Below are 24,977 nucleotides of genomic sequence, written 5' to 3'. Positions count from 1 at the left end.
CCGTTCCCAAAGAGCGCACCCCTCATCATCTGAAGCCGGTCCAACACCTTCCTCCCGCTGGATCAGCCTTACCTGTTAGTCTTTCCTGCTGTCCGGAGCGCTTTCGGCGGCAGAAGCGCATTAAAGGTCGGGCTGTAGGAAAGCAAGCAGCCCGCCCATACCAACCCACCCACCCACCCCCCCAGGAGAAGGAGAGAGAGACCTTTCCACGTTCGGCTCTCGCTGTTTGTAGCTCGGGTTAAATATAGCAGACGGGGCCGATCCGGCCTCCTACCTCTGCACGACAAGTGCGCGGCGCCCGGTGATGGTGGAAATTAATGAGCTTTTCACTGTTATGGCTAGCCCATTAATTCATCACAAGATTTCTGTGTAGTGAGAAACTGTTTTTTTTATTGGGTGCGTGGGGGGAAATAAATGCTTATGATGAGCAGAGTTTAGGAAACCATTAACATCTTATAAAAAGCAGAGCACATTTAAACAGAGGTTTCACTCATACAGGGAAATTAACAAGATTTAAAGACAGTCGCAACATAGATTCATATAAAAGAATGGGTTCAGAGTAGAAGGATTAAAGCACAATGTCTCCCCCTAGTGGCGGACCGAAGTTGTTTAAGGCAAGCCGGTAGGATATGGAAAGCCGTTTAGGATATAAATCTTCCGGATCCACCTGCGGTGTGATGAACATAACTAGAAGCGCCGCTTCGTCCTTTTTTGGCACAGCCACATGCTTAAGAAATGCCAGCAGACATTTAGCAAACACCACCTGGTGACGTAAAAAGTACAGCGCCCCCAGCTGGTGGGACACATCAAGAATCTTCTCTGACACAGCTTCAAACTTTATGGACCTTCTTCCATAAAGAAGGTCACATAATCTGACAGCCGGCATAACAGAAAGCTCAGAAAAGCAGAAATAAAAATACAGACATTTTGAGACTGAAGTAAACGGTCACGTATGCAGATGTCTTTTGAATTTATCAGAAAATATGTCTATACGTTTGAAGCAAAATACTTTGGTATAGTATCTCTACTGTACAGAAAGCGATTTCCACCGCTCATGATGGACTGATTTTCACCACTGGGATATCCACAGAGTTCCACTACGGTCTCACTTTCTGCGGCCATGTGTATTTTCATTCAGCCTCTCAACACCACCTTCTGGAGACGCGATATCTGATGGTGATAAGACTTTGGTGCAACACCAGCAAGTGTTGCCATATTAGTTTTCCACATCTGCATGGATTAGAAGAATCTAAAGACGTTTTGGTGCTACATTTATTAACAACAGCACCATGGAATAGTTTCAAAGCCAGCATTCAGTGGAGTTTGAGGGCAGCTAAAGCCCAGTGCGTTTCAGAATGCCTTCAGTCAAATACAGGTAATGTACAGCTCTCTGAGTTTGCATAACAACGGCGTCTAGATTAAAGGAATGACTGTGGCATTAAAGGGGCGCACGAGTTTACAGTCATTCTTAATAGGAATGAAAGACATTTAAAGATAGGATCAAGTAGAGCATCTCTCTGACACAAATATACCCTGAGAGTAAAAACAGGGGTAAAAAGGTTTGGATTTCCACTTCAGGATTGAAATAAAATGGAATGTTTTTAGAAAGTGTGTTGGGAAAAAAACAACACTTATTCTGCTGGGGTTGATGACATCACAAGAGGCACAAAAACCAAACTGATCAACGTTATGGTGAACAAGCTCTTGACATATTTCAACATAAAGATCTTCAACACACAGAAAGAAGTAAATGCTATACAAATGGACAAAACATCTCTGATAAGATGCCTTGTGTGATATCACTGGAGACAGATGTTTTAGGAAGCGTTTAAAGGAGGGTGGAGTTTGTCTTGATTACATAATTTATAACAAAATAGCAGAACCAACACAAAAACTGACAAACTGTTTTATAGAAATGTTTGGCTAGTAGCTTGAATCAAAAACATCCAATTACTCTAATTGCACTAAACGGATGTCAGATTTTTGCATGCATGCTAAAACGGTTTTAAAAGGAACAAAACAATTTGTTGTCATTACTTGTCTCGCTTCTAAATATCTTGGAGCAAACTTGTAAAATATTGAATTTAGCTGGAGAAAACCCAAGAAGCTCTTGAGGAGTAACTAAGACACGTGAAATGCTGGTCAGAGAGACTTTCCACCAGAACTACTCTGGCTTGGGCTGCAGTTTATTCTTCTCGGGCTCAAAGAAGTTCTCAACGATGGCGTCGACCAAGTCATCCAGTTCCTTCTTCAGGTGGGTCACATCACTGAAAGAGACCCAAACAGGGAGAAATGATAGTTACTTGAAATCAGCAGACAGAGTCAATTGTTATTCAGAAATCGGGAAATTTCTGTGTTAAAACAATCTGTAAAGAGAATTTCTCTATAAAGAGATTGGATTAAAATGTATTCAGATTAAATATTCTGATTGCACCGTTTATATGGGCACACAATCTCTTAATCCGATCATAACGTGTGTTTATATACATCTGGCTTTATTGAGAATATAAGCACTCTGACACGTGCAATACAAAAAAAAACAAAAAAAAAACAGAAGACAAAGAACTTCAGTCTTTACTAAACAACAAAAATAGTAAACAGAACAGTATTTTATGAGTTTGTCTTCTGAGCGCCCAGGCTGGACTAGCACAATGTTCTAATTACGCTTGAAATATTACTGAGTAAGCAAATATTTTGAGCTCTTTTATTTTTACGAATACAAAAGTTCATCGTGAGCCTCTGCAGTTTTTCTTCCAGACGTATTTCCGCCACTCACCAACGCGGGCTCAGTTCAGTTTGCCACATTCGGAATAACCTGATCCTGAAAAACGTTTATATTCACGTTGATCAGATTATCAATCGGCATAAACCACCCATCTCATTCTGATTACGAATCCATTCCGACTGAGGTTGATCTGATCATCATATTCCAATTGACTTGTTTACAAGACGCATTTTTATTCCGATCGGCCCTTTATTCTGATTACCTTTCTCCATGTAATCGTAGCTACTGTAAATCATTTGGATTAAGATCAGAACTCCTTTAGTGTCCCGCAGTGGGGAAATTCAGGTGTGACTGTGGCAAACAGACACACAGTTGTAAGCCATTATTTTAGGTCATAAAAAAATGAAGCAACTTTTTTTTTTTTTTTTTTTTTATCATTTCTTGTTAAGCATGTTTTTTTCACACCATCACAAAAATGATGGTGACCGATCGTTAAAATGAGCCTAACCCTGCCAAATGACGACGCCACGCAGCTGAAGCCGTGATCAATGACTCACCTGTTACCGGGAGCCGCACAGAGCTCGGTGTAGTATTTGATCTTGGGCTCAGTGCCGCTGGTCCTCATCGTGGCGACTCCACCGTTGGAGAAGGTGAAGGTGATCATCTGGCTGGAGCTGGATGTCGGCAGAATCTGAGAAGGACAGGGAAGGAGTGTGAGAGGGAGCAGAAAAAAAAGGCAGCATCATGTAAATATGACCAGGCGACCATCTAGCAGCAAAACTCCCTTCCTTCTACAGCAGGGATGTCAAACTCATTTCTATATGGGGCCACTTTGGCGTCATGAAGTCATTTAAAGGGCCGGTTGCACGTGTATAGACGATACTTTTCATTTCATAATTACATTCCAGTTCACATAGAAGTATAAAAAATGCACAGTAACATAAAAGTAGCAACCTTAGGCCCAGTTTATACAGTTTATCTGCAAAAAAGGTTGATATTGGAGTGAGTTACACTTACAGGAGGCACAAATTTAGCTACTTTATACACTTTAAAAGGATATATGCCTCTACTTTATGACATGATGCCTTTTTTTTTTTGGCTCTTGAGGGCCGGATTATTTACCTTGACGGGCCGGATTCGGCCCGCGGGCCTTGAGTTTGACACCTGTGTTCTACAGCATCCTCCAGAAAAGAGGCAGTATTTTCTACATTGGCAGTAGAAGTCAGAGGTTTATTCTGCTGTGACGGCATGATCTAATGAAGCGATGGGTTTTCTCACAGCCTTGTGGTCGGGCTGGTTGCTGTCGTAGCCGGTGGTCAGGTCTCTGACGGCAGAGATGGAGAAGCGGCCGCATTCTGAGGGGTACGTGTCCTTCTTGTCACCAAAGCGGCGCAGGCGGTCAAACAGGCCGCGGATCACTTCCTGGTCGTGGCAGATGAAGTAGGAGTTCTTGCTGATGTGGTAGCCATACCTGACCGTTTCAACGTGGAGAAAGGGAGAGTTAGTCTGCGTCGCCACCGACGGATCTGTGCGTTTAAAGCTAGAGCGGCATGATGTGAGCGTCTCACTCTTCAAAGATGGTCGTGAGTTGCTGGGAGAGACTTTTGTTTTTGGTGGCCAGGTATGAAATCATCTCTCCTGCGATAGCTGCGGCGCTGACGCCATCCTTGTCCAAGACGGCATTACAGCACATGTACCCTGAAACACAAACACAGAGTAGTTGCTGTACCTGGCTGCAGGGGCAGCTGTCGCTTCCTTTAATAACCGTGTTTCTACAAAGGCACTCTTTCAATTCCGGCATGATAATCTTATTATAAGGGAATGCTCCTGACTTTGCTCTGCTGTCTGTGTTTGACAAACCATTTGCTATCTTTAACCCAAACGCTTTATCTGGAGCCCGGTGGCTTATGTTTGGCTACGATCCCTAGCAGAAAGGAAGGGAGAGAGAGAGAGATCCATCCCTTAAGGTCCAGAAGACGGAGAACATTTGGATCAAACAGTGGATGTTCCCAGGCAACTCTTCAGTCTTTTCTTTAACAAATCAAACTGATCTTTTCTAACACTAACCCCTACCAAAAAAGCCAAGGGAACTAAAAGTGAAATTTCTTGAAATTAGTACATTTTTCATTGATTTGAGCAGCTAAATAAGACTATAAGCAGGTAAATAAGATTAGTATTGTACCCCTAAAATTAGAGAATTAGACATCCTGCACTTGAAATAAGATGAAGATGAATTGTTCTTATTTTAAGTGGAAAAATCTTATTCCATTGTCAAATAGTCTTATTTACCTGCTCAAATCAAGGAAAAATATACTAATTTCAAGAAAATTTTACTTTTTTTTAGTTCCCTTTTTGCAGTGTAAAGTTTAAGCTTTTGGGCCTAGCATAGGATCATTTTATAGCTAACGTACACATTAATTATTCTGGAAACCGTTGATTGCCATTTCCGAGCCATCTTTTCAACAGGCTTCAACCAAAATGCCACTTTGAGGCTTCACTTTTCTAATTGCCAAGCCCTGATTAAGGTTAAAGTGTGACGCTTCCTGCCAGAGCACATAAAACATAAGCGTTCTGACTTTTTAATCTAAGTCACTGTGATTTAATACAGAGATAACATCAGTTTGCGTGTGCCTACCTATAGCCTCCTCAAAAGCAAACAAAACACTCTTTCCCTGGTCCAAGAGGTCTTTGGCTCTGTTCCCCATCCATTTAAAACCTGTTAGGGTTTCCTGTCCAAACATCAAGAGGAGAAAAAGTCTTTAGAAAACAGCACAAAAAAAAAAAAAAAAAAACCGGTCTGACATATCGAAGCAAAGCCATAAGAATCATTTAACTGCATCGTTTAAAGCTGAAACCACGTTTATATACATTGCATAAATCAATTTTTTTAACAGATATTAAATCCTACAAAAAATTAATTTTGCCAAAATTGTTTCTATTTGCTAAATGTCAAAATGAATGAGAGAATTTTGCAGAGATTTGTCAGTATTTTAGTATCTTAGTAGGAAGTCATAACTACAGTAAGACTACTAACCCTCTCATGAATTTGTAAAGCCTAAAGAATGATGTCACCGCTTTAACATCCTTCTGACGGGTTAATTCGCACCATCTGTGGTGGATGGAGGCCCAGCTGTGGATTGTGAGACTACACCTCAGACATGGGAGCAGGAACACCATCCCTGCTGTGACGTAAAGGGGGGGCGGCAGCAACAAGCTGTGGCGTGGGTCGGCCTTATGAGGAAATATTGAAGCAACGTGTGAAGACACCAGCCAGAAAAAAAAAAAAAAAAAGGACTTGAGCAAAACTGTGTCTTCCAGATGAACAATGACTAACTATAGCGCTGAATTAGTCACACAGCCAGGGTTCTGGTGGCCGCCCCAAAGCCCTGAGCCCAGTCCTGTAGGAAAATCTGTGGACAGCGCTGGAAAAGTGCGTTAAAGCAAAGTTCCCAACAAACCAGACTCTCAGCAGTGCCGTCAGGAGAAATGGGCCAAAGATCCAGAAAAGTAACGAGAAGCTTTTGAAAAAATAAACTGTTTCAAATTGTGTAACTTTGGTCAAAGATCTAGTGAAATGTAAGCTTCTGACTTTAAGAACATAAAAAAAAATCCCTCATTACTCTGACGTTTAGCAAATAGGAATCATTTTTGTAATCCGCACTGACCTAAAACTGCAAAAGATTGATCATGATATAATATTAGACAATAAAAAGTGATGCCTTATTACATAGTTTATGCATGTATTATGTTTCTACTGTATAGCCAATGAAATTAAAGACTTAAAATATAATTATTTCACAGCAACCCAGTGCCTTGCAAAAATATTTCCCCAACTCTAGATTTCCCTTCACCAACTTTGACTATTTTGTGCAGTTGATTGAAATGCTTAATCTTTGTTTTGCATTTCATATAAGTATTAAAATTAATTAAGCATTTAAATTATTAATTACGAGTGGAAACGTAACAAAGTAGGTACAAAGCAAAGGGGTGAACACTTTTGCAAAGCACAGCAGATTCTGACAGATTCTGCGTTTGCCTCCACCGTGAGATCAGAGACGACTTCTCTCAGCCTGAATGCGTTACCTCGAAGTGGAAGCCCTCCTTCAGAGCGATGGCTCGCAGTATTTTGGACGACACGGTGCTTGACAGCATGTAGAGGTTTTTGACGGCGGCGGCGTCGGAGTTCTGCTCCCTCCAGCAGTGGAAGAGCCACCAGCCCAGCAGCGCTCCCAGCTCGTTTCCGCTGAACACTCGCCACTGTCCGCTGAGACACAGAGCCGAGGCGAGAAGGTCAGAGGAGAGCAGGCGGGGGAGTCCGCTACAAGCACAGCATTTCAGTCTCCATGGGGGGGAATTGCCCCGATGGATTTTAACCAGCCGCAGCAATTCATAAGCAACTCGTTGCAGGTGAATCCGAAAAGATGACGATCCATAACACACCCAAGAATACGCTTAAATCATGAAGTAACAAAACCTCCCATGGAAAAGAATAACCGCTGGTTCTGAGTCTAGTGAGCCATTTCTGGGTTGATTTGGCTGGTATGATCCTGCCAGCCTAACGAAGACTTAAATTATTTATGATACAGGCCAGGGGTTTTTATTGAAAATGTCCTGTGACTTCATGAAGCCAAGCTCTTTAACAAGGTTCCTTGTGCTGTTTTAAGAGAAACAGGCCCACAGAACCACAGAGTCTACCGTGTCTAACGGTGGGCATGAAATGCTTTGCTACATTACCACCACTTTCTGTGCAGCAGCAACTCCTTTTTCAGTGGGAAAAACGGGGCTGCGGTCCAAAATCACGTTTGGGAACTGCGCTGGAGGAAAAAGCCTGAGAGTCCGTACCGCACTTAGCGGTGGGTGATTTTTACATTTTGATTCCACCCAGTGTGTTTGTTCCCAATAAGCTGAAGCTGTTAGTCTACTCTAACTGGAACTGCGTGCTTTGGTCAAAGTCCCGCAGGACAGGTTTACCTCTGAGACGACAGGAGACCAGAGGAGAAAACAGCTTTTCTCTGGGTGCCTCCCACGCCAACCAGTAGACATGTGGATTACATCTAACGGTTGTTAGACCCCTGAGCTGCTAGTCTTCATTGCAGTTCACCACCAGGGAACTTAGACTGGTTTTACCTCCTTTGCCATCCTGCTTATTGTGCATAGTGATAAGATAAGTACTGGGACTCATCTGGCCGAGCGGCCAGTGGCTAAAACAAACGGGCCTCTGCCCCACGTCACATTTATACCCAAGAGAACAGGAAGTCACAGATTACTAATTAGACGTGATTATAAACTCTGATCTTCATTAGAAAGTCTAAATTAAAAAAAATTCTCCAGTTACATTTATTTTAAAGAATTTTCAGCTCTTGTACTCAAACTTTTTCAGAGCTATTGCAAACACAACATGAGGTTATCTGAAGTCTCTCTTCACTACAGATAAACATGTCTGTGTTTATAGAGTTGAGAGTTTTTCCTAAGTCATAAAAATCACACACACCTTTCCTGCTTCTCGGCTATAGCCAAGCGATCGGCATCAGGGTCGTTGGCCAACACCACAGAGGCTCCTTCCCTTTCTGCGAGGGCGAACGACAACGTCTGCGAACCAAAGCAGACAATTCCAAAATGAACAAAAGCGCAGCAGTGACCACGTCCACTGCAAAAATGGAACTAAGAATAAGTAAAATTTTCTTAAAATTGCTGTATTTGTCCTTGATTTGACCGGGTAAATAATATGATTTGCCAACAGAATAAGATTTTTGCACTTAATATAGGAACAACTCATCTCCATCATCTTATTTCAAGTGCAGGATGCCTAATTATCTTATTTAAGGGGTCAAAATACTCATTCCATTGGCAGATAATCTTATTTAACTGCTCAAATCAAGGACAAACACTAACTTTAAGAACATTTTACCTATTTTTAGATACGTTTTTGCAGTGTGTGAACCGATCATCGTACGGCGACGGCACCCAGTCAGTATTCAGGACGCACCAACACTCCCTCTCCCTCCTCTGGATTAGGGTATTTGACGGTGGGGAACTCGGGGTCCGGGTCCTTCTGCTCCTCCACGGCATACGGAGGGTGAAGATCAAAAGCCTTGAACGCCGACTGGACAAACGTGTGACCGACGCCGTGGACCGACGTGTGCACTATTTTCACCTGGGAGTTCTTGTTCAGCTCTCTGCGAAGAAACAAGCGAAAGACGTCAATGAACGCCGCGCACTATGGTTGGAGCTGCAAAGTGTTTTTAAACGCGGCTGAATAAGCAGGAAAGCTGTGGAGCACCTGTGATGGCAGTGTTTCTGGATGGCTTTAAAGTACTGTGCGTTCATTTCCTGGTAGGGGTCTTTCAGCAAGGGCGTCTTCAGGGCCTCCTCTGTGTTCCAGGACTCTGGCCAGGGTTCTAAGTTCTCCTCAATGGCTTTGGAGATCCCAGAGTCGTGAGGAGACACGATCTGGGCACCGTTGTCCCAGTACACCTAGCAGGAACAAGTTTATTGTCATTTAGATGCTCTTTTTTATCTCCATCCCTACGAGAAAGATCAGAAGGTGATTTATGGTGGTCCGTGGTGGCGGTGTGATCTCAGGTAGAGGCTTACTAATGGGATTCTGGCAGGAACTAAAAAGGACAAACAGAAATACGTCAGGTTCACCTTGTAGCCGTTGTCCTGTTTGGGGTTATGGGAGGCGGTCACCATGATGCCAGCACAGAGACCCAGGTGGGAAACTGTAAAAGGCTGCAAACAAGTAAGATAAGAAAAGCATTACAGCAGGTCACAGGACGCTTAATTAAGAACACAACACCAGAGCTGAAATACAGACACTGTTTACCCCAACACTTGAAGATTTATAGGATTTCCTCATCCGAAGTATGATGACATTTAAACTTTAAGCATGAAAACTAAAACATCAACTGGCCTACGGATCATTTTTTCCAACCAGGCTAACAGGCCTTTTAAACAGAAACACACTACCATGACATAAAGTGATGTCTATTGCTCTTTAGAGAAAATGGATTGTTTTCTAGACAATTTTTTTTTTAATGGGAATTAAGATCCTCCCTCTTAGACAAGAAACACGGATGAGTTCTGTAAAAATAAATAAGTGAGAAGAAAGCATTTCTCCTCACCCACCAGGAGCAGAGTCTTCATTTGAAACACTAACCTACCGTCTGAGACGTTCTGACAACTGTAACGGGGACCATTTATTAGAACAGTGAGACTTTCAGCTGCTTCCATTCACTCCCGTCGTTTTCTACACAGCTCCTACCCAGCCCAGAGCACACTGATGATACAGCCATTTGGAGAAACCCAAGTGCTGATGGTCACCTTTGCACGTTCAACTGGTCAGCTATAACGACATCTACCTGAATGCTGCAAAACTCTTTGTCTCCCAAGGTTTACATTTTCCCATAAGAAGGAACTTCTCAGTTATGAATCGTCAGCAGACTGGGCCAAACTCAGGGCCTTTTAGATCCCTGTGTAGGGCGTGGGTCCGATCACTTCCTACACTGTATTTCTGCTAACCCAATAAATCAACATAAACCGTTACATAATGAACAGATTTTTTGGTTCATGCATTGATGCCTTTCCCATCTTTCTGCTGCGTTCTTGGCAGCCTTATACTGGCTTGCATTCTTTCTTTGCTCTTGTTCAGACATCTACTTTAGGGAGCTTTACATATCTCTCAACACCGGACATAGAAATGAACTCAACTATCACCAGCAACAATTACAAACGTAAAAGGAGAAACTTTTAAACATCATGACCGTGCCCTTTATATTACTGCCACAAATTTATACTGTTACAATTTTGTTACATACATTTCTACAGCATAGAATCCACGCTTTGACCACTTTTTCTCATGGGGCCCGAAAGACCCACAAGCTGAGTAAAAATTGGCCTCTCTGAAACTCAGTTCCTGCTGGCATCGGAGAAACTGCCAGCCGAATCAAGGATAAGTCTCTCACTTCTGCTTAAAACAGATGCCGAAGTGAAGGAATCCGTCTATGCCAGATTTGTTTTGCCTCCTCAGCGGACTCCAGACGGAGCTGAAAAGCCGGCACAGGACCCACTTCCCCAAGCTGTGGGCAAAATCTGCTGACATCGCCTGCTGCATGCCGGAGACATGACTGCAACCGGGTCAGAGACCGCTGCAGGCCCTCAGACCAGCCGATCCCGACAACGTTACGGCTCGCCGCATGTCTGCTAAGAGCTAGCCCGCTGCTGAAAGAATCAACGGTTTTCCTGGACCCCTGCTCTTCCTTCGATGGCCAAAGTAAACCGAACTCACACGAGGCACCGACAGGTTCGGCAGAGAAGCCACAGGGAAAGCTAAATGGTTGTTTTTATGGTTATAACAAACTTTATCTCCATAAGAGTTTTATACATTGATGGGATATTGATGTTTGTAATCCGTTCCAATCATTATCGCTAAAATGAAGCCAAAGCTTTTAAAGGTAGTGCCGAAAATCTGCTAGCCAAACGGCTATTAGCTTCTGACAACTTCCGGTTCTTTCAAACATGAAGTTGGTTTTGTTTCGCTCCACCATTGTTCGATTCCATTAATATGGAATATTAAGGCTACACCGACCCCTAGCCTCCCGGAGGTATAACCGCATTAATAAAAATCGAGCGCCACTAAAGTTAATGATTTTACTGAGCAAATCATTCTTTAAAAAGATATTTCCTCAAATATTGTTTTGTGTAACTTGGGATTCGCATTGTGAATGGGTTGAAACACATGCCAAATGTTGTTCTAATTAGTTAAGCTAATTTAACTCCATTCCATGTTTTTTTAAGTCAGATCTGCAGTGAACAAGGATTCACTGAATTATTCTGATGATGATCAACCACTTTTGTTTTGTCTTTTGTTTTTGGATGTAAATAGTTCCTTAGCTTAGCTTATCTTCTTTTTGCTTAGTAGTTAAGTTTCACTAGCCTAGTAGAGGATTTGTTGATTGAAATATAGTGTTAATTCAGATAAACATCATTATATAGTGATGTTCATTTTATTTCTGTTAAAAAATGTGTTTGCAGAGTTCGCTGTTAAAAGATCGCTGGTGCTAGAATTCATCCCTTTCAACTATTGTCCTAATATCAGCTCTAGAGCTGATATTTACCGGACAATACCAAACAGACAGAGTTATTTATTAAACATTAAATAACTTTAAACAGTGTATAATTGCACAACAACTAAAACTACATTGAAAGTCTTCCTGCTTCAAGAAACAAAGTAGCTATAGCTAAGATTTTGGATTCGTTACAAACGAGAACAGAAACATGCTAAACTAAAGTCCAACAGAGAGCTTAGAGGTTGTAGATAAATCTTTAGGCTGAAAGGATGAGGTTCTGGTTTTAGGTGCAGAATAATCAGTTCACTGCTTTGTGAAGCAAGACTTTATTTATAAAGCGGTTTTTAGTAACAAGACGATTCAAAGTGCTGTCTAGAGCCCAGCTGGGATAACCGGACGTGTTTGGCCTGAAGACACAGAGAACTTTATCCTATCCTAAACGCAACCACCTGTGAAACGTGTTATGCAACACGCTGTGCACCAGGGACAGAGTGACTGAGTGGAATTCGCCCTGCAGCGTCCGTCCTCACAGGGCCCACCCCACTTCCAGCGCCGACAGCAGACAAACACAGATATTTGACAGCCTACCACGAACGGCGTCGGGGTGATCTCAGAGAAGAGGTGGACCGGCACTCCTCGGCTGATGAAGACCGCCGCAGCCAGGCGGGCGAACCGCTTGCTGCTGCCCCCGCTGGGAGGGTGGGCGCGCGCGTCGTAGCCGATCACCACGCCTCGCTCTGTAAGGTCACTGAAACTCTGCTCCAGGTAGCGGCAGAAACCCTGAAACATAAGAACAGACGCGGTTGACAGTAAAGTGGTGCTATTGCTGTGCCGGTCTGACGCTTAATCGCTGTTGATCTACGCAGATCTTCTCTTCTGGCCCTGCCAAGAACCGACGCTGAAATATCACCAGGTTTACAGCATTTCCCATGAGCCCGCCTGTGGCTCCTGATGAAAGCGGTCCCTTGTATTGATTTCTCCTTTTTTCTACTTACCGTCCTCATTTGTATGGTTTTCTACATTTCTGTCATGTCTGCAGGTCAACACTACTTGTCTGAAGGTCTGCTTTTAAATTCTTTAGATTGAAACAGTTGCTGTAATGCTAATCAAATGACACGGGGCCAGACCGTTTCGGACAAATGTGCACGGGCCGACCTACAGACGCGTGTGACTCTTCATGTGACTGGAGCGCGTAATGCCTGGGCGTAGCTCATCTATTAACCGACCTGCGTGGTCTGGATGATTGTGAGGTCGTTCATGCAGGAGACGCCGGGGCCCATGGCGGCTCTCAGTCCAGCCGTACCGAACTCCATCCTGGAGGAGAAGCACTTCTTCAGAGCCTCCACCGCACCCTCCTTCACCAGGTCCTGGACCAGGGACACCGTCTTGGGGTTCTAGGGAATATAAACGCGAAGATTTAGTTAGATTAAAAAAATAAATAAATACACTGATCGTTTAATCCAAAACTTTGCTTTGCACTCGGTGGAGGCGATGTCAGCATTATGAAAAATGCTTTTTGTAGAGTCTTCTGTCGGCTTTTAGCAACGGCAGGTAAAGTTCCAGATCTAACAGATAAGTAGTTATAGGTTTAAGAAGTTTTTTTTTTTTAATACAGCATAAAATCCACAAGTTTAGCGCGGCTGAAAATAGTATGGAGGTGTAACGGTACAAGGCACAAATACATTCCGCTAAGCAGGGCGACCACTGAATACATTTAGCACATTTCTGGCCCAGGAAGTACTTGAGCAATAATAATAATAATGAAATGCAATATTAAGAATATTTGCTTTTAGACACTTTTGAACAAACTTTTTAAAAAGATCCGAGAAGAAAACATTTCCATCATTGGTGCCACACCAAACCAAGCATCCCATAAGCTGTTTGAAAAAGCCTTTTCAGCATGACTCCTGCTCAACGAGACCCTCTTAACACAATTACCCCAAGCTTAATTACTCCTCCACCCCAGACTGCTTTAATTGGTGGCATCGCATGTCTCTTCAGGGCCAAGAAGGACTCTTCCTGTGCCAGTCAGCTGACAGATGTGTAGACATCCTGTGCCTTAGTCTCTATGAGGTTACTACTGAGCAGTGTGGGGAGAAACGGAGAAAGTGAAACGCTAAAAACGGTGTCAAAAATAATAACAGAACGCCCCACCAGGCCGTTCATATTAAAAGCAGGAACTGAACAGGTTTCCTCCAGCGTAGGCGACCCATCATCTACCCCAAGCTCCATCACTTATGTTAAATAAATATGCACTGCAATTACTAACAAGACTATGACCAATTTAAAAAAACGTGGGCAACTTTTAGTTTCTGCATGAGCGACAACTTCTTTTTAAGAACCCCCAAAAACATCTGAAAGGCACAGAGAGGCTGTCTGGAGGGTTTGAAATGGTCCAGGGTGGGTCTGGTCAACAGGGGCGCCTTTCTGGAGAAAGTTATCCAGATCCTGCAACACAACTCAGAAACCAAAAGCTTAAGAAAAAGCGAAACTGAAAACAAAAAGAGCTCGTTCACAATCTATTTAAACGTTAACTTTTCTCTTGTCTTTAGACCTTCAAAGCTGATATTTCTGCTCCGCTGATTCTTTTAAATAAAATGTTTGACTATTATTATTATTACAAGATGCCTTTCAGAAGGACACTGCACAAACCAGGCAGCATAATAAAGCTAAAACAACTAAACCTCATACAGAGTTTAAATTTTTTTTTAAGCTTTGTATTGTGGCCCTTCTCTCTTGGTTTATCCACACGCAACATCAGCCATGGATTTTCTTTCTGATCAGGAAACTCAGTACCTAAAGTACCCGCTACCTGCCCACGCATTTTGACCCATGGCTGCAGCGCCACATCTGCCCCCCTCCTAAGTTCCTGAGCAGGAAGTGGAAACCACAACCCTTACAAACCAAGGTTCAACAAATACGTTAAATCCACACTGCACTTATTTTTATTCATTAGTTAGCTCAGAGCTGTCATGTTTCCGAAGCTGTGGTCCTAAATGTGGAGAACGCCGCTCGGCCAGCTAACCGGCTAGCGGTCAGCTCACCCGGTCATACTGCAGCCACTGCCGGACGGCCTGGTCCAGCTTGGGGTCCAAAGCGCCCTCCATCTTTTCTGTCCGCCTCCTGGTCCGAGTCAACACGCCGCCCTGCACACCCTGCACACCCTGTCGGCTCCCGAGAGGTTAAACGCGCTGAGCCCGCAGCGCTTCCTGACACGAAGGAAGACGTGTGGCCACCTGACCGACCCGACGGAGAACAGCGTCGCGCGGAAGGACGAACGTAAACGCGTCACCAGCAGCGTCTTCGCTGAGGCGTTCAGGAACCGCTGGGAAAAATGTCACGAAAATCCCCACTCCCCTCTCTCTCTCTCTCTCTCTCTCTCTCTCCTCAAGTGGGAGTAGAAAAAAACAAAACAATAAACGGTTATTAAACATTTTGACATGAGTGGCATATTTTATTCGACCACCCTGAAGCCCACCTTTCACTGCAGTTACTCTTACTAGTCCTGGGGTTATGTTTCTACCCGCTTTCCATATCTTCAGACGGAATATTTAACCCAGTTTTTTGCAACATCAAGCCCCATGTTAAGTCGGGTTAAATGGAGAACATCCGTGAACAAGAAACTTCAAGTCTTGCTTCGTATTTTTAGGTGGAGTTAGGTCAGGACTTTGACTAGGCCCCTTCAAGCTAAACCATTACAGTTTATTTCTAGTTTTATGTTTTAAGTCGTTGTCTTGTTGAAGTGGTGAAGACAACCCCAGCCTCTAACAGGTTGTCTTCCAGCATATATATACACCTCAATTCTCCTTGTTCCTGCTGAAGAAAAAAAATAATCCCCACACCATGACTCCACTATTTGGCAGTGAGGGGATGTTCAGGATAACATAAAGTCCTGGCAGTGGCGGTCCTAGATTAAATTTACCAGGGGGGCAGTGTTTTTTTTAAGGGGGTACAGAACAAAAGAATGAAACTAAACAAACAGGGTCACATTTCATAGTTTAATATATTAAGTCAGCTTTAGAGGCAAAGAGCTAGATGCGACTCTGGGACTGAAGGTTGCAGACCCCTAGTCTAGCAGATGAAAACTGTGAAGCTGTCTCAATACAGCTGAAGCTAAACAGTTAACGCCTTAATATTTAAAGTGACACTGTGAGGGTAAAAAAATAAATTGGTACAAGGGACCAATCAGATATGGTTTCTGTGCCAGCACATATAAGAAATTGATTTAATATTATACCTTCAGTAATGGAGCCCTATGTCCTGTTTTTTTTTCCTGTAGGCAAAATTTCAAGATTTGAAATAGCCTTTTCAGGATGGCTTACTTATTGCCATAGAGACTCAGAAGCCTACAAGATGCTTTTGTAATCTTTTGCCCTTTCCATTTTGAATACTGATTATTGTCTGTACAGCACTTTGTTGCAGCTGCTGTTGTTTTAAAGTACTTTTTGATTGTAGTAGTACTGGTAGAATTCCAACGGACATATAAACTGCAACAGACCATCTATCAAAAAAACTATGCAATCAACAGCAGGGATGTAAAAAAACTTCCTAAATCTGTTGGGAGCACTGGTAGTTGTACGGTCCAGCAACAGCTCGGAGGAAGGACGTGCAGTAACTCTCCTTTGTGCACCTAAGACGCAGTACACTTAAGCAGAAGGAACTTTGTGGAGTGTACAACAAATTGTTGTGCTGTCAAACATTTGTCCCACCCGAGCTGTGGATCTCTGCAGCTCCCCCAGAGATAGCACAGAAATCTTGGCCATTTCTCTGATTATTGATCTTCATGGTCTCCTGTTAAGGTACGCTTTCCAATTGCAGATGAAGAATAAAACCGAGCTCCATGAATTGTTCCAAGTTTGGCTTATTTATATGGACTCTATATACCAATTTGTTGCCTTCTGATAGCAATCAAAGGCGTACAAGACTATTTTTCTGGGGATATATATATTTAAAAAAAAGGAGTTCCTAAAGCTAAGATTTTTATGGGTAAAAAAATATTGAAATCCCTCATCGGTATAATTTTCCTTCCTTTTCGGTATAATTTTCCTTCCTTTTCATATCTATGTTTGACTTTGTGTTGATCTATTGCACATTTCACAACAGTACAGCCTGCCTTCATTACAACTCGACTCAATTACTGTAGTGCCCCTTTGTTGTCCACTTTTAAAACTCCCCTTAAGAAACATTTTTATTTTTTGGTTTTTAACACGTTGAGAATTTTGCTCTTATTCTTTTTTATGTTTCTATTGTAATCTTTGGCTCTTTCCATTTTGAATATCATTGTCTGTACAGCACTTTGTTGCAACTACTGTTGTTTTAAAGTGCTTTATGAATGAAGTAGTAGTAGTGGTAGAATTTCAATAAAGTCTATTGAAGTTTGTGGCTGTAACGTGACAAATGTGGAAACCTTCAAAGGTTAGGAACAACATAACAAGTAGCCCGTTTTAAATGTGATCTTTATGGGATTTTACTTGCAACCTATTGGAAAATATATTACAGAAAGAAAAAAAAGGAATCACAGAAAAGTACAAAAGATAAACGGTTTGATGCAAAGAAAGTCGTATATCTGGGTTTACAGTGGGATGATCAGGTTATAAGCTAAAAGACATGCCTACTGCAGAGGATCACCTGAAGGTAGAGGCGTCTCCCACTTACTGTTAGATTTGTTTCCTTCTTATTCCTTCCTAAGATATATATAAGAAGACTTTAAAGCCTGACTGATTAAACCAGAGCAATATTATCCTTTCACAAGTTTACCACTTCAGATAAATCAATCAGTAGAAAGAAAATACCTGATAAAATGTAAAATCCAGTTGTTGTTTTTTTATACACACATTACTATCAAAGAAGTATTTTCAGCTAAAAGTGTGTGAGCATGTACTGAAATTTGGCACAGAAATTAATGTTACACAAAATTGACTAAATCCCAGGTTTTTATTCTTGGTGTTAGAAATAACATAGATCTTTGTGACAAGCTTCCCTGTGAGCGACAACGACCTCCGGCCTCCACAGCGTCCCAAGTCTCACTCTGCAGTGTCTCCTATAACAGCCAGCAGCTAATATAATAATAGTTAGAACCATTACAGAAATTGTATAGATCGGCCTTTATCATAAAACAATTTTCACAGATTTCCGTCACTTTTAATCTGTGTTAATACAGCGTTAATATTTAATTTTTTTGTTTGCAAGACTTTTAAGCGAGATTTTACCAGAGGCACATGAAAAACAAAACAAAACTTTGCACAACATAATTTAAATGAACAAGGTTACACAATCAGAGATGTCGGTGATTCATGTAATCCAGCAGGTGTTCAGTGGCTGTCTGCAGGTCGGCGTTGGAGCCACGCGTCACACAGAGGGCTGGGGCTCGTGCCGCCACACCGGCTACAGGAACTATCCACCCTTAGACAAAACAGTCTGACCATCCATTTTGGATAAACAATTAAACTGGCAATAAAATGTATGTTTTAAAGTCAGAATAAAAAGTTGTTTCCAAAGCGTGTTTTTAAAAAAAGTATTTTTTTCTCTCTCCTTTATCTCCAAGAGAAAAAAAAAAAAGGGGAAAATATCACAGCTTTGTTTAGAGCGGCAGATCTTGCTGCGCTTCCGTCACAGATGGGACCAGGAAGTAACTTTACACTGCGGAAACAAACGGGAACGTTTACTGTGACCCTAACCACATCAACACACGCATCCCTTCCAGCTTATTTATAACCGTCACAAGCAACTAACTGTGACCCACAACGCGGTTTATGAACCGTCCAACTGGACCGATCACACAAAACGACCGCTTCACCAACAGTTTGAATATTTACAGCAACATCTGCTGCTTGGGAGCTTTGATTTAATCCGGTGTGAAACTGAAAACCTGAAGAAATTGTTAAAAACATAAAAAGGTCAGACAGTTTAGAGCTGATTATAAGCAGTAGAATTGATGTTAAATGTATACAGCCACACAATATATTAAACTGCAGTTGTTACTGTACTCTTTCACATGTACAATGTTACTGTTGCAATGGACTGCTTGGATGCAGTATTTGAGCTATTTTATTCATATTTTTAAACTGGTTGCATGCCGTCTTCTGCTCTCACACCTTTTATATATTTTAGTGATGCTATAGCTCACTGAGAGTGGCGGCCGCATTGTGATGATTAGAAAAGAAAAGCGTGAGGAAACTGTAGGATGTTTGCAACCAATATCGGTATTACAGCATCTAACCATAACATCCCAATTCCATATTTAACTAATACTGTGCTGGCCAAAATACGTAGATGTTCTGATCAGATTTCAGTGAGCTACAATGATGAAAATGGAGGTCAAGTGGAATCAGGTTTCTGTAATGCAGCTCCTTACAGCCTTTGTTGCGAGCATGTCCAAATGTTAATTGTGAAATGTCCCAGTAAGGCGTTGAAAGTCATAATTCTGACTTCAGTTGTGATGCTTTAAAACTCAATAACTAAATATTCCTACACATCCTCGCTGATGCAACCTGCAACCTAGCCCGCCCTGCTGCTATCTGCTGCGTTTTCGCTGTTTAATGAGAAACAAATTATCCTCCTCTTGATCCACAAGTCGAGCCGCTTGTTTATTAGCGCCCTTGTGCGCACGTTTCCTTCGTTTTTTCTTCTCTCCGGACTGATTCTTTGATTTCGGGCCTCGGCTCCACTCTCCTCCAGTGCTGCAAAAACGGTCAGGACTCCAGTCCCTCTGCCCCTCTGCCATCGATAAATCAACCTTATTTGTTCTATGCTTCCTCCTCCTTTTCATTTTCTGCTCCTTGTCTTGCTGAGGCCCTCCCCCTCTGGGAAAGTCATCTGCTTCATCGACAACCAGTTTACTCACTGGCGGCGCATCTCTTGTGGTGGGTACGGGTCTTTTAGGCTTCCATGGTTTTGAACTGCCACCATTTTGAGGCCGTTTAGCAGTCTTTGTTTTGGGTGTAACGTCGTTAAAGTCATCGTCGTTAAAGATGATGTGACTTGGACGTGGGCTGTAGTTGTTTGGGATTTGGTGGATCCTAAGCTTCTGGTGGGGGCTGTCTTTGTGGTGGTTGACCTTTTGTTTCTTCTTCGGTGGTCCGGGTGTTGGAGGTGCTGGAGATGCAGCAGACAGACGGCCTTTTTCTGCTAAAGCTAAAGACAAAAAAATAAAATAAAATGAAGGATTTAGGAACTTAAAGGATTTTCACTTTGTCAGATATGTGTTAGGAATGAGCAAATCAAAACACAGAATGTATGCTTATAGTGCTTGCCATAGATACTGGCTCCCCAGGTAAAGATGCATAGGGAGTGTTAAAATAAGTTCTGCTTTTACAACAACTTTTTATCAACAGAATCTCATACCGAACATGTCAGAAACACTCTTTAATTCAAAAAAATGTATTTGGTGGGGAAAAAAACCCAACATTTTAAAAAAAGGTTCTAACAACATCCCCAATGTGGCACCCCTAACATTTCCTACAAGCTTAACACAACCGAAGCAGTTTTTTTTAATATACAGGACTACAAGGTTGGTAAAAATATCTTCAAACGACACTGTTAGACATGATTAAATGTCAGCAAAGACTGGTATATTGGGGCTATTAAGTTTTGTCTGTGAGGTCCTGAAGGAAACCGTGGGGAAAAAAAACAACGTATTTTCATATCATCATGTAAGTGAAGTTTGCAAAACGCTGCTGCAACTTTAACTGAAACTACGTGAACTGCTCTCATGAGGATAAGTCGAGGCTTCTCAGCAACAAACTCTAGAGGAGGATTTGGGGGGAAAAGAGGATGGAGACGTGTAAAAGCAGGTCATACCCACTGTTAAGTAAGGCGGAGCATCAGTGATGCTGTGGGCCTGTTTCTCAACCAAAGACCGAGGACGCACGTCATCATGGAATACAATAAAAGTCCTCTGTCAGGAAAATGAAGGCGTTTCCTCTTTGAGTCTTTGAAGACTATACTGATTCAAAATATTCTGCCAAATCAACACGGAAATAGATCCCCAGACACAAAATCAACCTTCTTAATGTAAGGGACCAGATCTAAATCCTACAGAAAACCTGCGGAGTGAGCTGAAGAGTAAGCTAGAGAGGACACAGGACTCTGAGTGATCGAGAGAGATTATGCAGGTCATTTAGGTCAAAAAGGGTCATTTAAATTAATCGCTTGATTAAATAATCAATTAAAAAAATTCATTGGGGAAATAGGCCTTAGTGGAAGTCCTAAATGTAGCTGTGGCTTTTTACTTTCCACTGGCTGCGTGCGACTCACCTTTAACCTTCAGCCTGATTTTGTGCTGTCTGCGGCTTATGTCCTCCAATGTGTCATAGTAATTGACGAACGGGTAGGTGGGAAAAACCCCGCTGAACATCCTCTGCTGTGTGCATTCCTGAGGAAAGCGTGCACAAGTTTATATTAACATGAAATTATATAGCTAAGGCACCAGAAGGATAGTAAACAGCATCACTTCACATTTAAACTTAGAGAAACTTACATTTTATCACATTCTGACATCTGCTGATTTAATTACATTCTGAACACAAGGTTGAAATCTGACTAAAACAGACCTTTAGACCTTGGGGCAATAACCCGAGGCTGCTGTAAATAAAAGGTTCATCTGTGAAATTGGTTGAACGTAGCACTATATCAAACAGAAGCAGGCAGAGTATGATAATATTGGGCTACTAACCTGGTCCTGACCCAAATGTTTCACATCACTGTTTCACTGTTTAAGAGAAAAACAATCTCCAAAACAACCTGGAGCTAATAACTAGCCGTGCCACTATTGGTGGAAAATACCACTACCATGAATGTTGGGTTGAGTTGTTTTTTTAACTGTTGTGTTAGTTTTCCACCTTGACGCACACCTTCCAGAAACGTCCCCGTTTGTCTGATCAGTCCGCAGAACATTTTCCCAGGAGTTTTGGGAAATCAAAAGATGTTCGTAGCAAACGTGACCTTCACTGAGGAATTTATTTGCTGTCTTAGTGGCTAATGGGTCACTGGAGACACAAAACCTTCAAAGTATCTGTGCAATCATTTCCAAACTGATTGACGTTGGTGATTTTGCTTCTCATCTGCTCTGTAATTTCTTTAGATTGAGGTGTGATGTGTCTCCTTAAAAACCACTGCTGTCTGTTTAGTTTGCTTCCTCTTACATTATCTTTATTTAATTTTCCAAACAGGTAATTGATTTAAGCCACGCCAACAGTGACACATAACCAGCTGTAGAGACACACGATGGAAAGTCAGAAGCTGGTGTCAACATTATATTTATTTTACAGTTATTTTAACAACTTATCAAAGATTATAATACCAAACTGTAAAACTGTTTATGTTTAATGTCCACCAGATATTTTGAAGCTGGTCCAGTAACAAGGTAAGTGCTCTGTTATACATTCTGTACACAATGATTAGGCAAGTGAGCATTTTAAACAAATCGTTTTTAATACACATTTTCCAACTCAAAGCTTTATAAACTTTAACACTTTTGGATTTAAACATTGTAGGTGACATACCTAATGGGATCAAAACTCTATATTGAGATGTGAATAATTATTATTAATGATTATTATTATTATTGTAAGAGATTATGAGATTACAGATTAGACTAAACTGCAAAGTTGGTTGCCATGGAAATTACAGATAAACGGACTCTTCTTCGGATGCTTCCTTTATAAGGTCTGTTTGTAAGAACTAACGAGGTTCTGAGATACCGGTTGCGTTGTGTTGTTATGAGAACCCAGTAATGACTGTAAACATTCCCCTGTCTTTTAGATTAAAAATGTTAAAATATAGTTACGTTTTGAAGAGTCTTTTTATCACTAGAGATGTCTACAACACAAACACCACATTATCAGATAAAAGAACCAGGGGAGACCGAGAAAAGGTCGATAATAGTTGAACATTATTATTATTATTATTCCATTCCTCAGGCAAATGTAGTCTAAAAAGAGATTAACTTTTCTCTGAAAAGGGAAATACGGTGCATTTTCCAGAGGGATGCAGAAGTCTTCAGGTTGCCATAGTACTGGCCATCATCACAGAAACGAGAAGACACAAAGTTGCTGCGTTTGGAAATTCTGTCTCAAATCTTTCAGACTGTGTTTTCTTCCAGGATTTTTATTTAACACTGTCGATGTTCCCCTCCACCACCATGTCTCTTAGGATGCTGCGTTCAGAGGGAGTTGTAGACTGGTCGACTGAAGGAATAAGAACCTAATAGTTATGTCGACATTTATCCCCATCTGATCATGGCTCCTCTGTGGTTGGTGCCTTCTCTAATTAACGCTCTTCTGACCCGGCCCGACTTTAGGCTTTGTCAGTTTCAGGTCACAGACTAAAACTTGCTCTGTGAGAGTTTATATTAAAGGGGGTTAAAAACAAATAGTTACTACACTTTTCACATTTATTCTTTACAAGTAGACAAGATGAAACCCTGTGTGTCATTTTCCTTCTACTTAACAATCAAGCACAAGTTTCTGTTGGTCTTAAAATCCCAACAAGACTTCATGGAAGAGTGAATATTTTCAGCTGGTTTGTGAATATTTTCACAGAGTGAATATTTTCAGGAGGCAGAGGCAACACCTAGCTGGACGGACAAAGAAAGGTTCAGGGTACTCACATAACCATAGTGTCCTTTCTTGGAACAGTTGTAGCAGTAGACGGGAGACTGACCGCTGTCGTCTCCCTGCTGCTTCACAGGAGCACCTTTTTTAGTCTGAGGAAAGAAAGATGGTGAATCAAACCAACATTGACCAACTCTTCATCTGTCTGTGTTTCGTCTGGAAACAGGACACAATGAGACAGAGGTTCAGCCCTCCGTTAGTCTAGCCGTCCGCCACCATTCCCATGCTCTCCATTGTTGGGGACGGCTGAATATGGTCGCTGATATGAACTGCTGATTACCAAGGTATAGTTAGAGGCCTGTAATGACCCCGTAAGATAAGTAATTGTGTGTGTGTGTATGTGTGTGAGTGTGTGTGTGTGTGTGTGTTGGACACAGGGTCCCGTCCCCTATGGGCCAGTGTTCTGAAAGCCTTCCATGCTCCAGCGCCCACAGCAAATATACACTGATAAAGAGAGAGAAAGGAGACACAGGGAGAGTGCATTTACTGCTAATGTCTCTTACACACACACACACACACACACACACACACACACACACACACACGATCACCTATGGTCCCCCGCCTCTCTCTCTCCCTCAGCCTGATTCTGAGATTACAAATGATTTGCGGCGCACGTCATTTCTTAAACATAGCTTAGCTCACCTCGCCTCCCACCTGCACCCCTAACCCCCCCCCCCCCCATGCTCCCCAGCAAACCAACATCTACCCCTCACATTTGTTTTTTTTTTCCCCTCCTTCTTGTTCGCCCCTCTCTCCCTCTCTTTTCCGCTTGAGTAGTTTTGCGGTGGAAGGGATGAATGCTATTAGAGCGTCGCGTCATTATCGGGTCGGGCCTGCCGGGTCCATCTCCATCACAAAGGCCATGAGATCACAGACCTCTCGCAAACCACACGTACACACACATTAACACTGGCATGTGCACCCTAAGGAGATCAAAGTCCCGGTCTCGAGCTCCCCCCCGCCTCCCCCCCAGACCTCCACCCCTCCTGCCCCTCTTCCCATTCATCTCTCATGTAAATTGGCTGTAGGTCTCTTCCTCCCTGACCTTGGGCTTGCGTTATCTCCACATAGTCTGATCCAGCACATGGACTGAATGAAGCAAAGCACAGGAGAGGGAGAAAGAAGAAATTAAATCCCCTCGTATTCTCCCACCAACCTGTGATAGCGGTGTGAAAGGCTGGCAAAAGGCTTTCGACGAATGTGTGCGTGGGTCGCTGTCTGTCTAAACCAATATTAAATCAACCGGAGGAACATTTATCCTTGAAATGTTTCCACTCTTACAGAGCTCATCTTTAGTATTTAAACGAGGGGAAACCCAAGGAGATCGAAGCAGTCTTGGAAGTATGACTGGTCAGACATGATGCATATTTACATCCTCTGCAGGAACACGTTGCCGCCGTCATGCTGTTCAGGAGACAGTTTGTTCCCTGTGTCCCAAAGACAAACACGTTTTGGTCAGAATGTGTGTATGAAACCCAGAACAGATGCTGATTCTGGTTGAGGGTCATTATCCAAAGGGAACGAGTGCGTTACCCACACGGCCTGGAATGCTGCTCAGGACGGAAGAAG

The 24,977-nt window shown here is 42.4% G+C and overlaps 3 protein-coding genes across 8 annotated transcripts in view; all 3 read right to left on the bottom strand.

Moving 5' to 3' along the window:
- tbc1d1 (TBC1 (tre-2/USP6, BUB2, cdc16) domain family, member 1) overlaps positions 1 to 152 on the bottom strand; it is a 76,129-nt gene extending 75,977 nt beyond the window's left edge. The window contains exon 1 of one of the 3 annotated variants that reach the window (XM_021317989.2): positions 73 to 152. Coding sequence is in view for 2 of the 3 variants with exons in the window: in XM_012865516.3 (XP_012720970.3) it covers positions 73 to 121 (49 nt within the window). In the remaining variant the exon portion in view is untranslated. The remainder of the gene's footprint in view (positions 1 to 72) is intronic. The other 2 variants (XM_012865516.3, XM_021317991.2) reach the window with 2 other exon arrangements.
- Positions 153 to 368: 216 nt separating this feature from the next.
- On the bottom strand, positions 369 to 15,057 carry pgm2 (phosphoglucomutase 2). The gene is made up of 13 exons (XM_036136931.1): positions 14,838 to 15,057; positions 13,020 to 13,187; positions 12,382 to 12,573; positions 9,374 to 9,457; positions 9,006 to 9,199; positions 8,712 to 8,901; positions 8,217 to 8,314; positions 6,809 to 6,989; positions 5,361 to 5,454; positions 4,294 to 4,423; positions 4,004 to 4,196; positions 3,283 to 3,416; positions 369 to 2,267 (listed from the first exon to the last, which is right to left on the bottom strand). The coding sequence occupies exons 1-13, from the start codon at positions 14,898 to 14,900 to the stop codon at positions 2,165 to 2,167; spliced, it is 1,824 nt and encodes a 607-aa protein (XP_035992824.1). The 5' UTR covers positions 14,901 to 15,057; the 3' UTR covers positions 369 to 2,164.
- Positions 15,058 to 17,232: 2,175 nt separating this feature from the next.
- zcchc7 (zinc finger, CCHC domain containing 7) overlaps positions 17,233 to 24,977 on the bottom strand; it is a 67,972-nt gene continuing 60,227 nt past the window's right edge. For all 4 annotated transcript variants that reach the window (XM_036136927.1, XM_036136928.1, XM_036136929.1 and 1 more), the window contains exons 8-10: positions 23,402 to 23,497; positions 21,049 to 21,166; positions 17,233 to 19,926 (exon numbers count right to left, since the gene is read on the bottom strand). In XM_036136927.1, coding sequence (XP_035992820.1) covers positions 19,307 to 19,926; positions 21,049 to 21,166; positions 23,402 to 23,497 — 834 coding nt within the window. In that variant the 3' untranslated portion in view covers positions 17,233 to 19,306. The remainder of the gene's footprint in view (positions 19,927 to 21,048; positions 21,167 to 23,401; positions 23,498 to 24,977) is intronic.

This window comes from Fundulus heteroclitus, chromosome 5 (genome assembly GCF_011125445.2).
Source record: "Fundulus heteroclitus isolate FHET01 chromosome 5, MU-UCD_Fhet_4.1, whole genome shotgun sequence".
Lineage (NCBI taxonomy): Eukaryota > Metazoa > Chordata > Actinopteri > Cyprinodontiformes > Fundulidae > Fundulus > Fundulus heteroclitus.
The sequence above is the reverse complement of the archived record's forward strand: the minus strand, read 5'-3'. Positions and strand labels throughout refer to the sequence as shown.

Bases quoted from the DNA above. Each gene is read 5' to 3' on its own strand.
- pgm2 (XM_036136931.1), bottom strand. From the start codon at position 14,900: ATGGAGGGCGCTTTGGACCCCAAGCTGGACCAGGCCGTCCGGCAGTGG. The intron at 12,574-13,019 runs GTCGGTTAATAG...CTTATGTTTCAG, and splicing joins CAATCATCCAGACCACGCAG to GGTTTCTGCCGCTACCTGGA. The intron at 8,902-9,005 runs GTGCTCCACAGC...GTTTCTTCGCAG, and splicing joins CAGAAACACTGCCATCACAG to AGAGCTGAACAAGAACTCCC.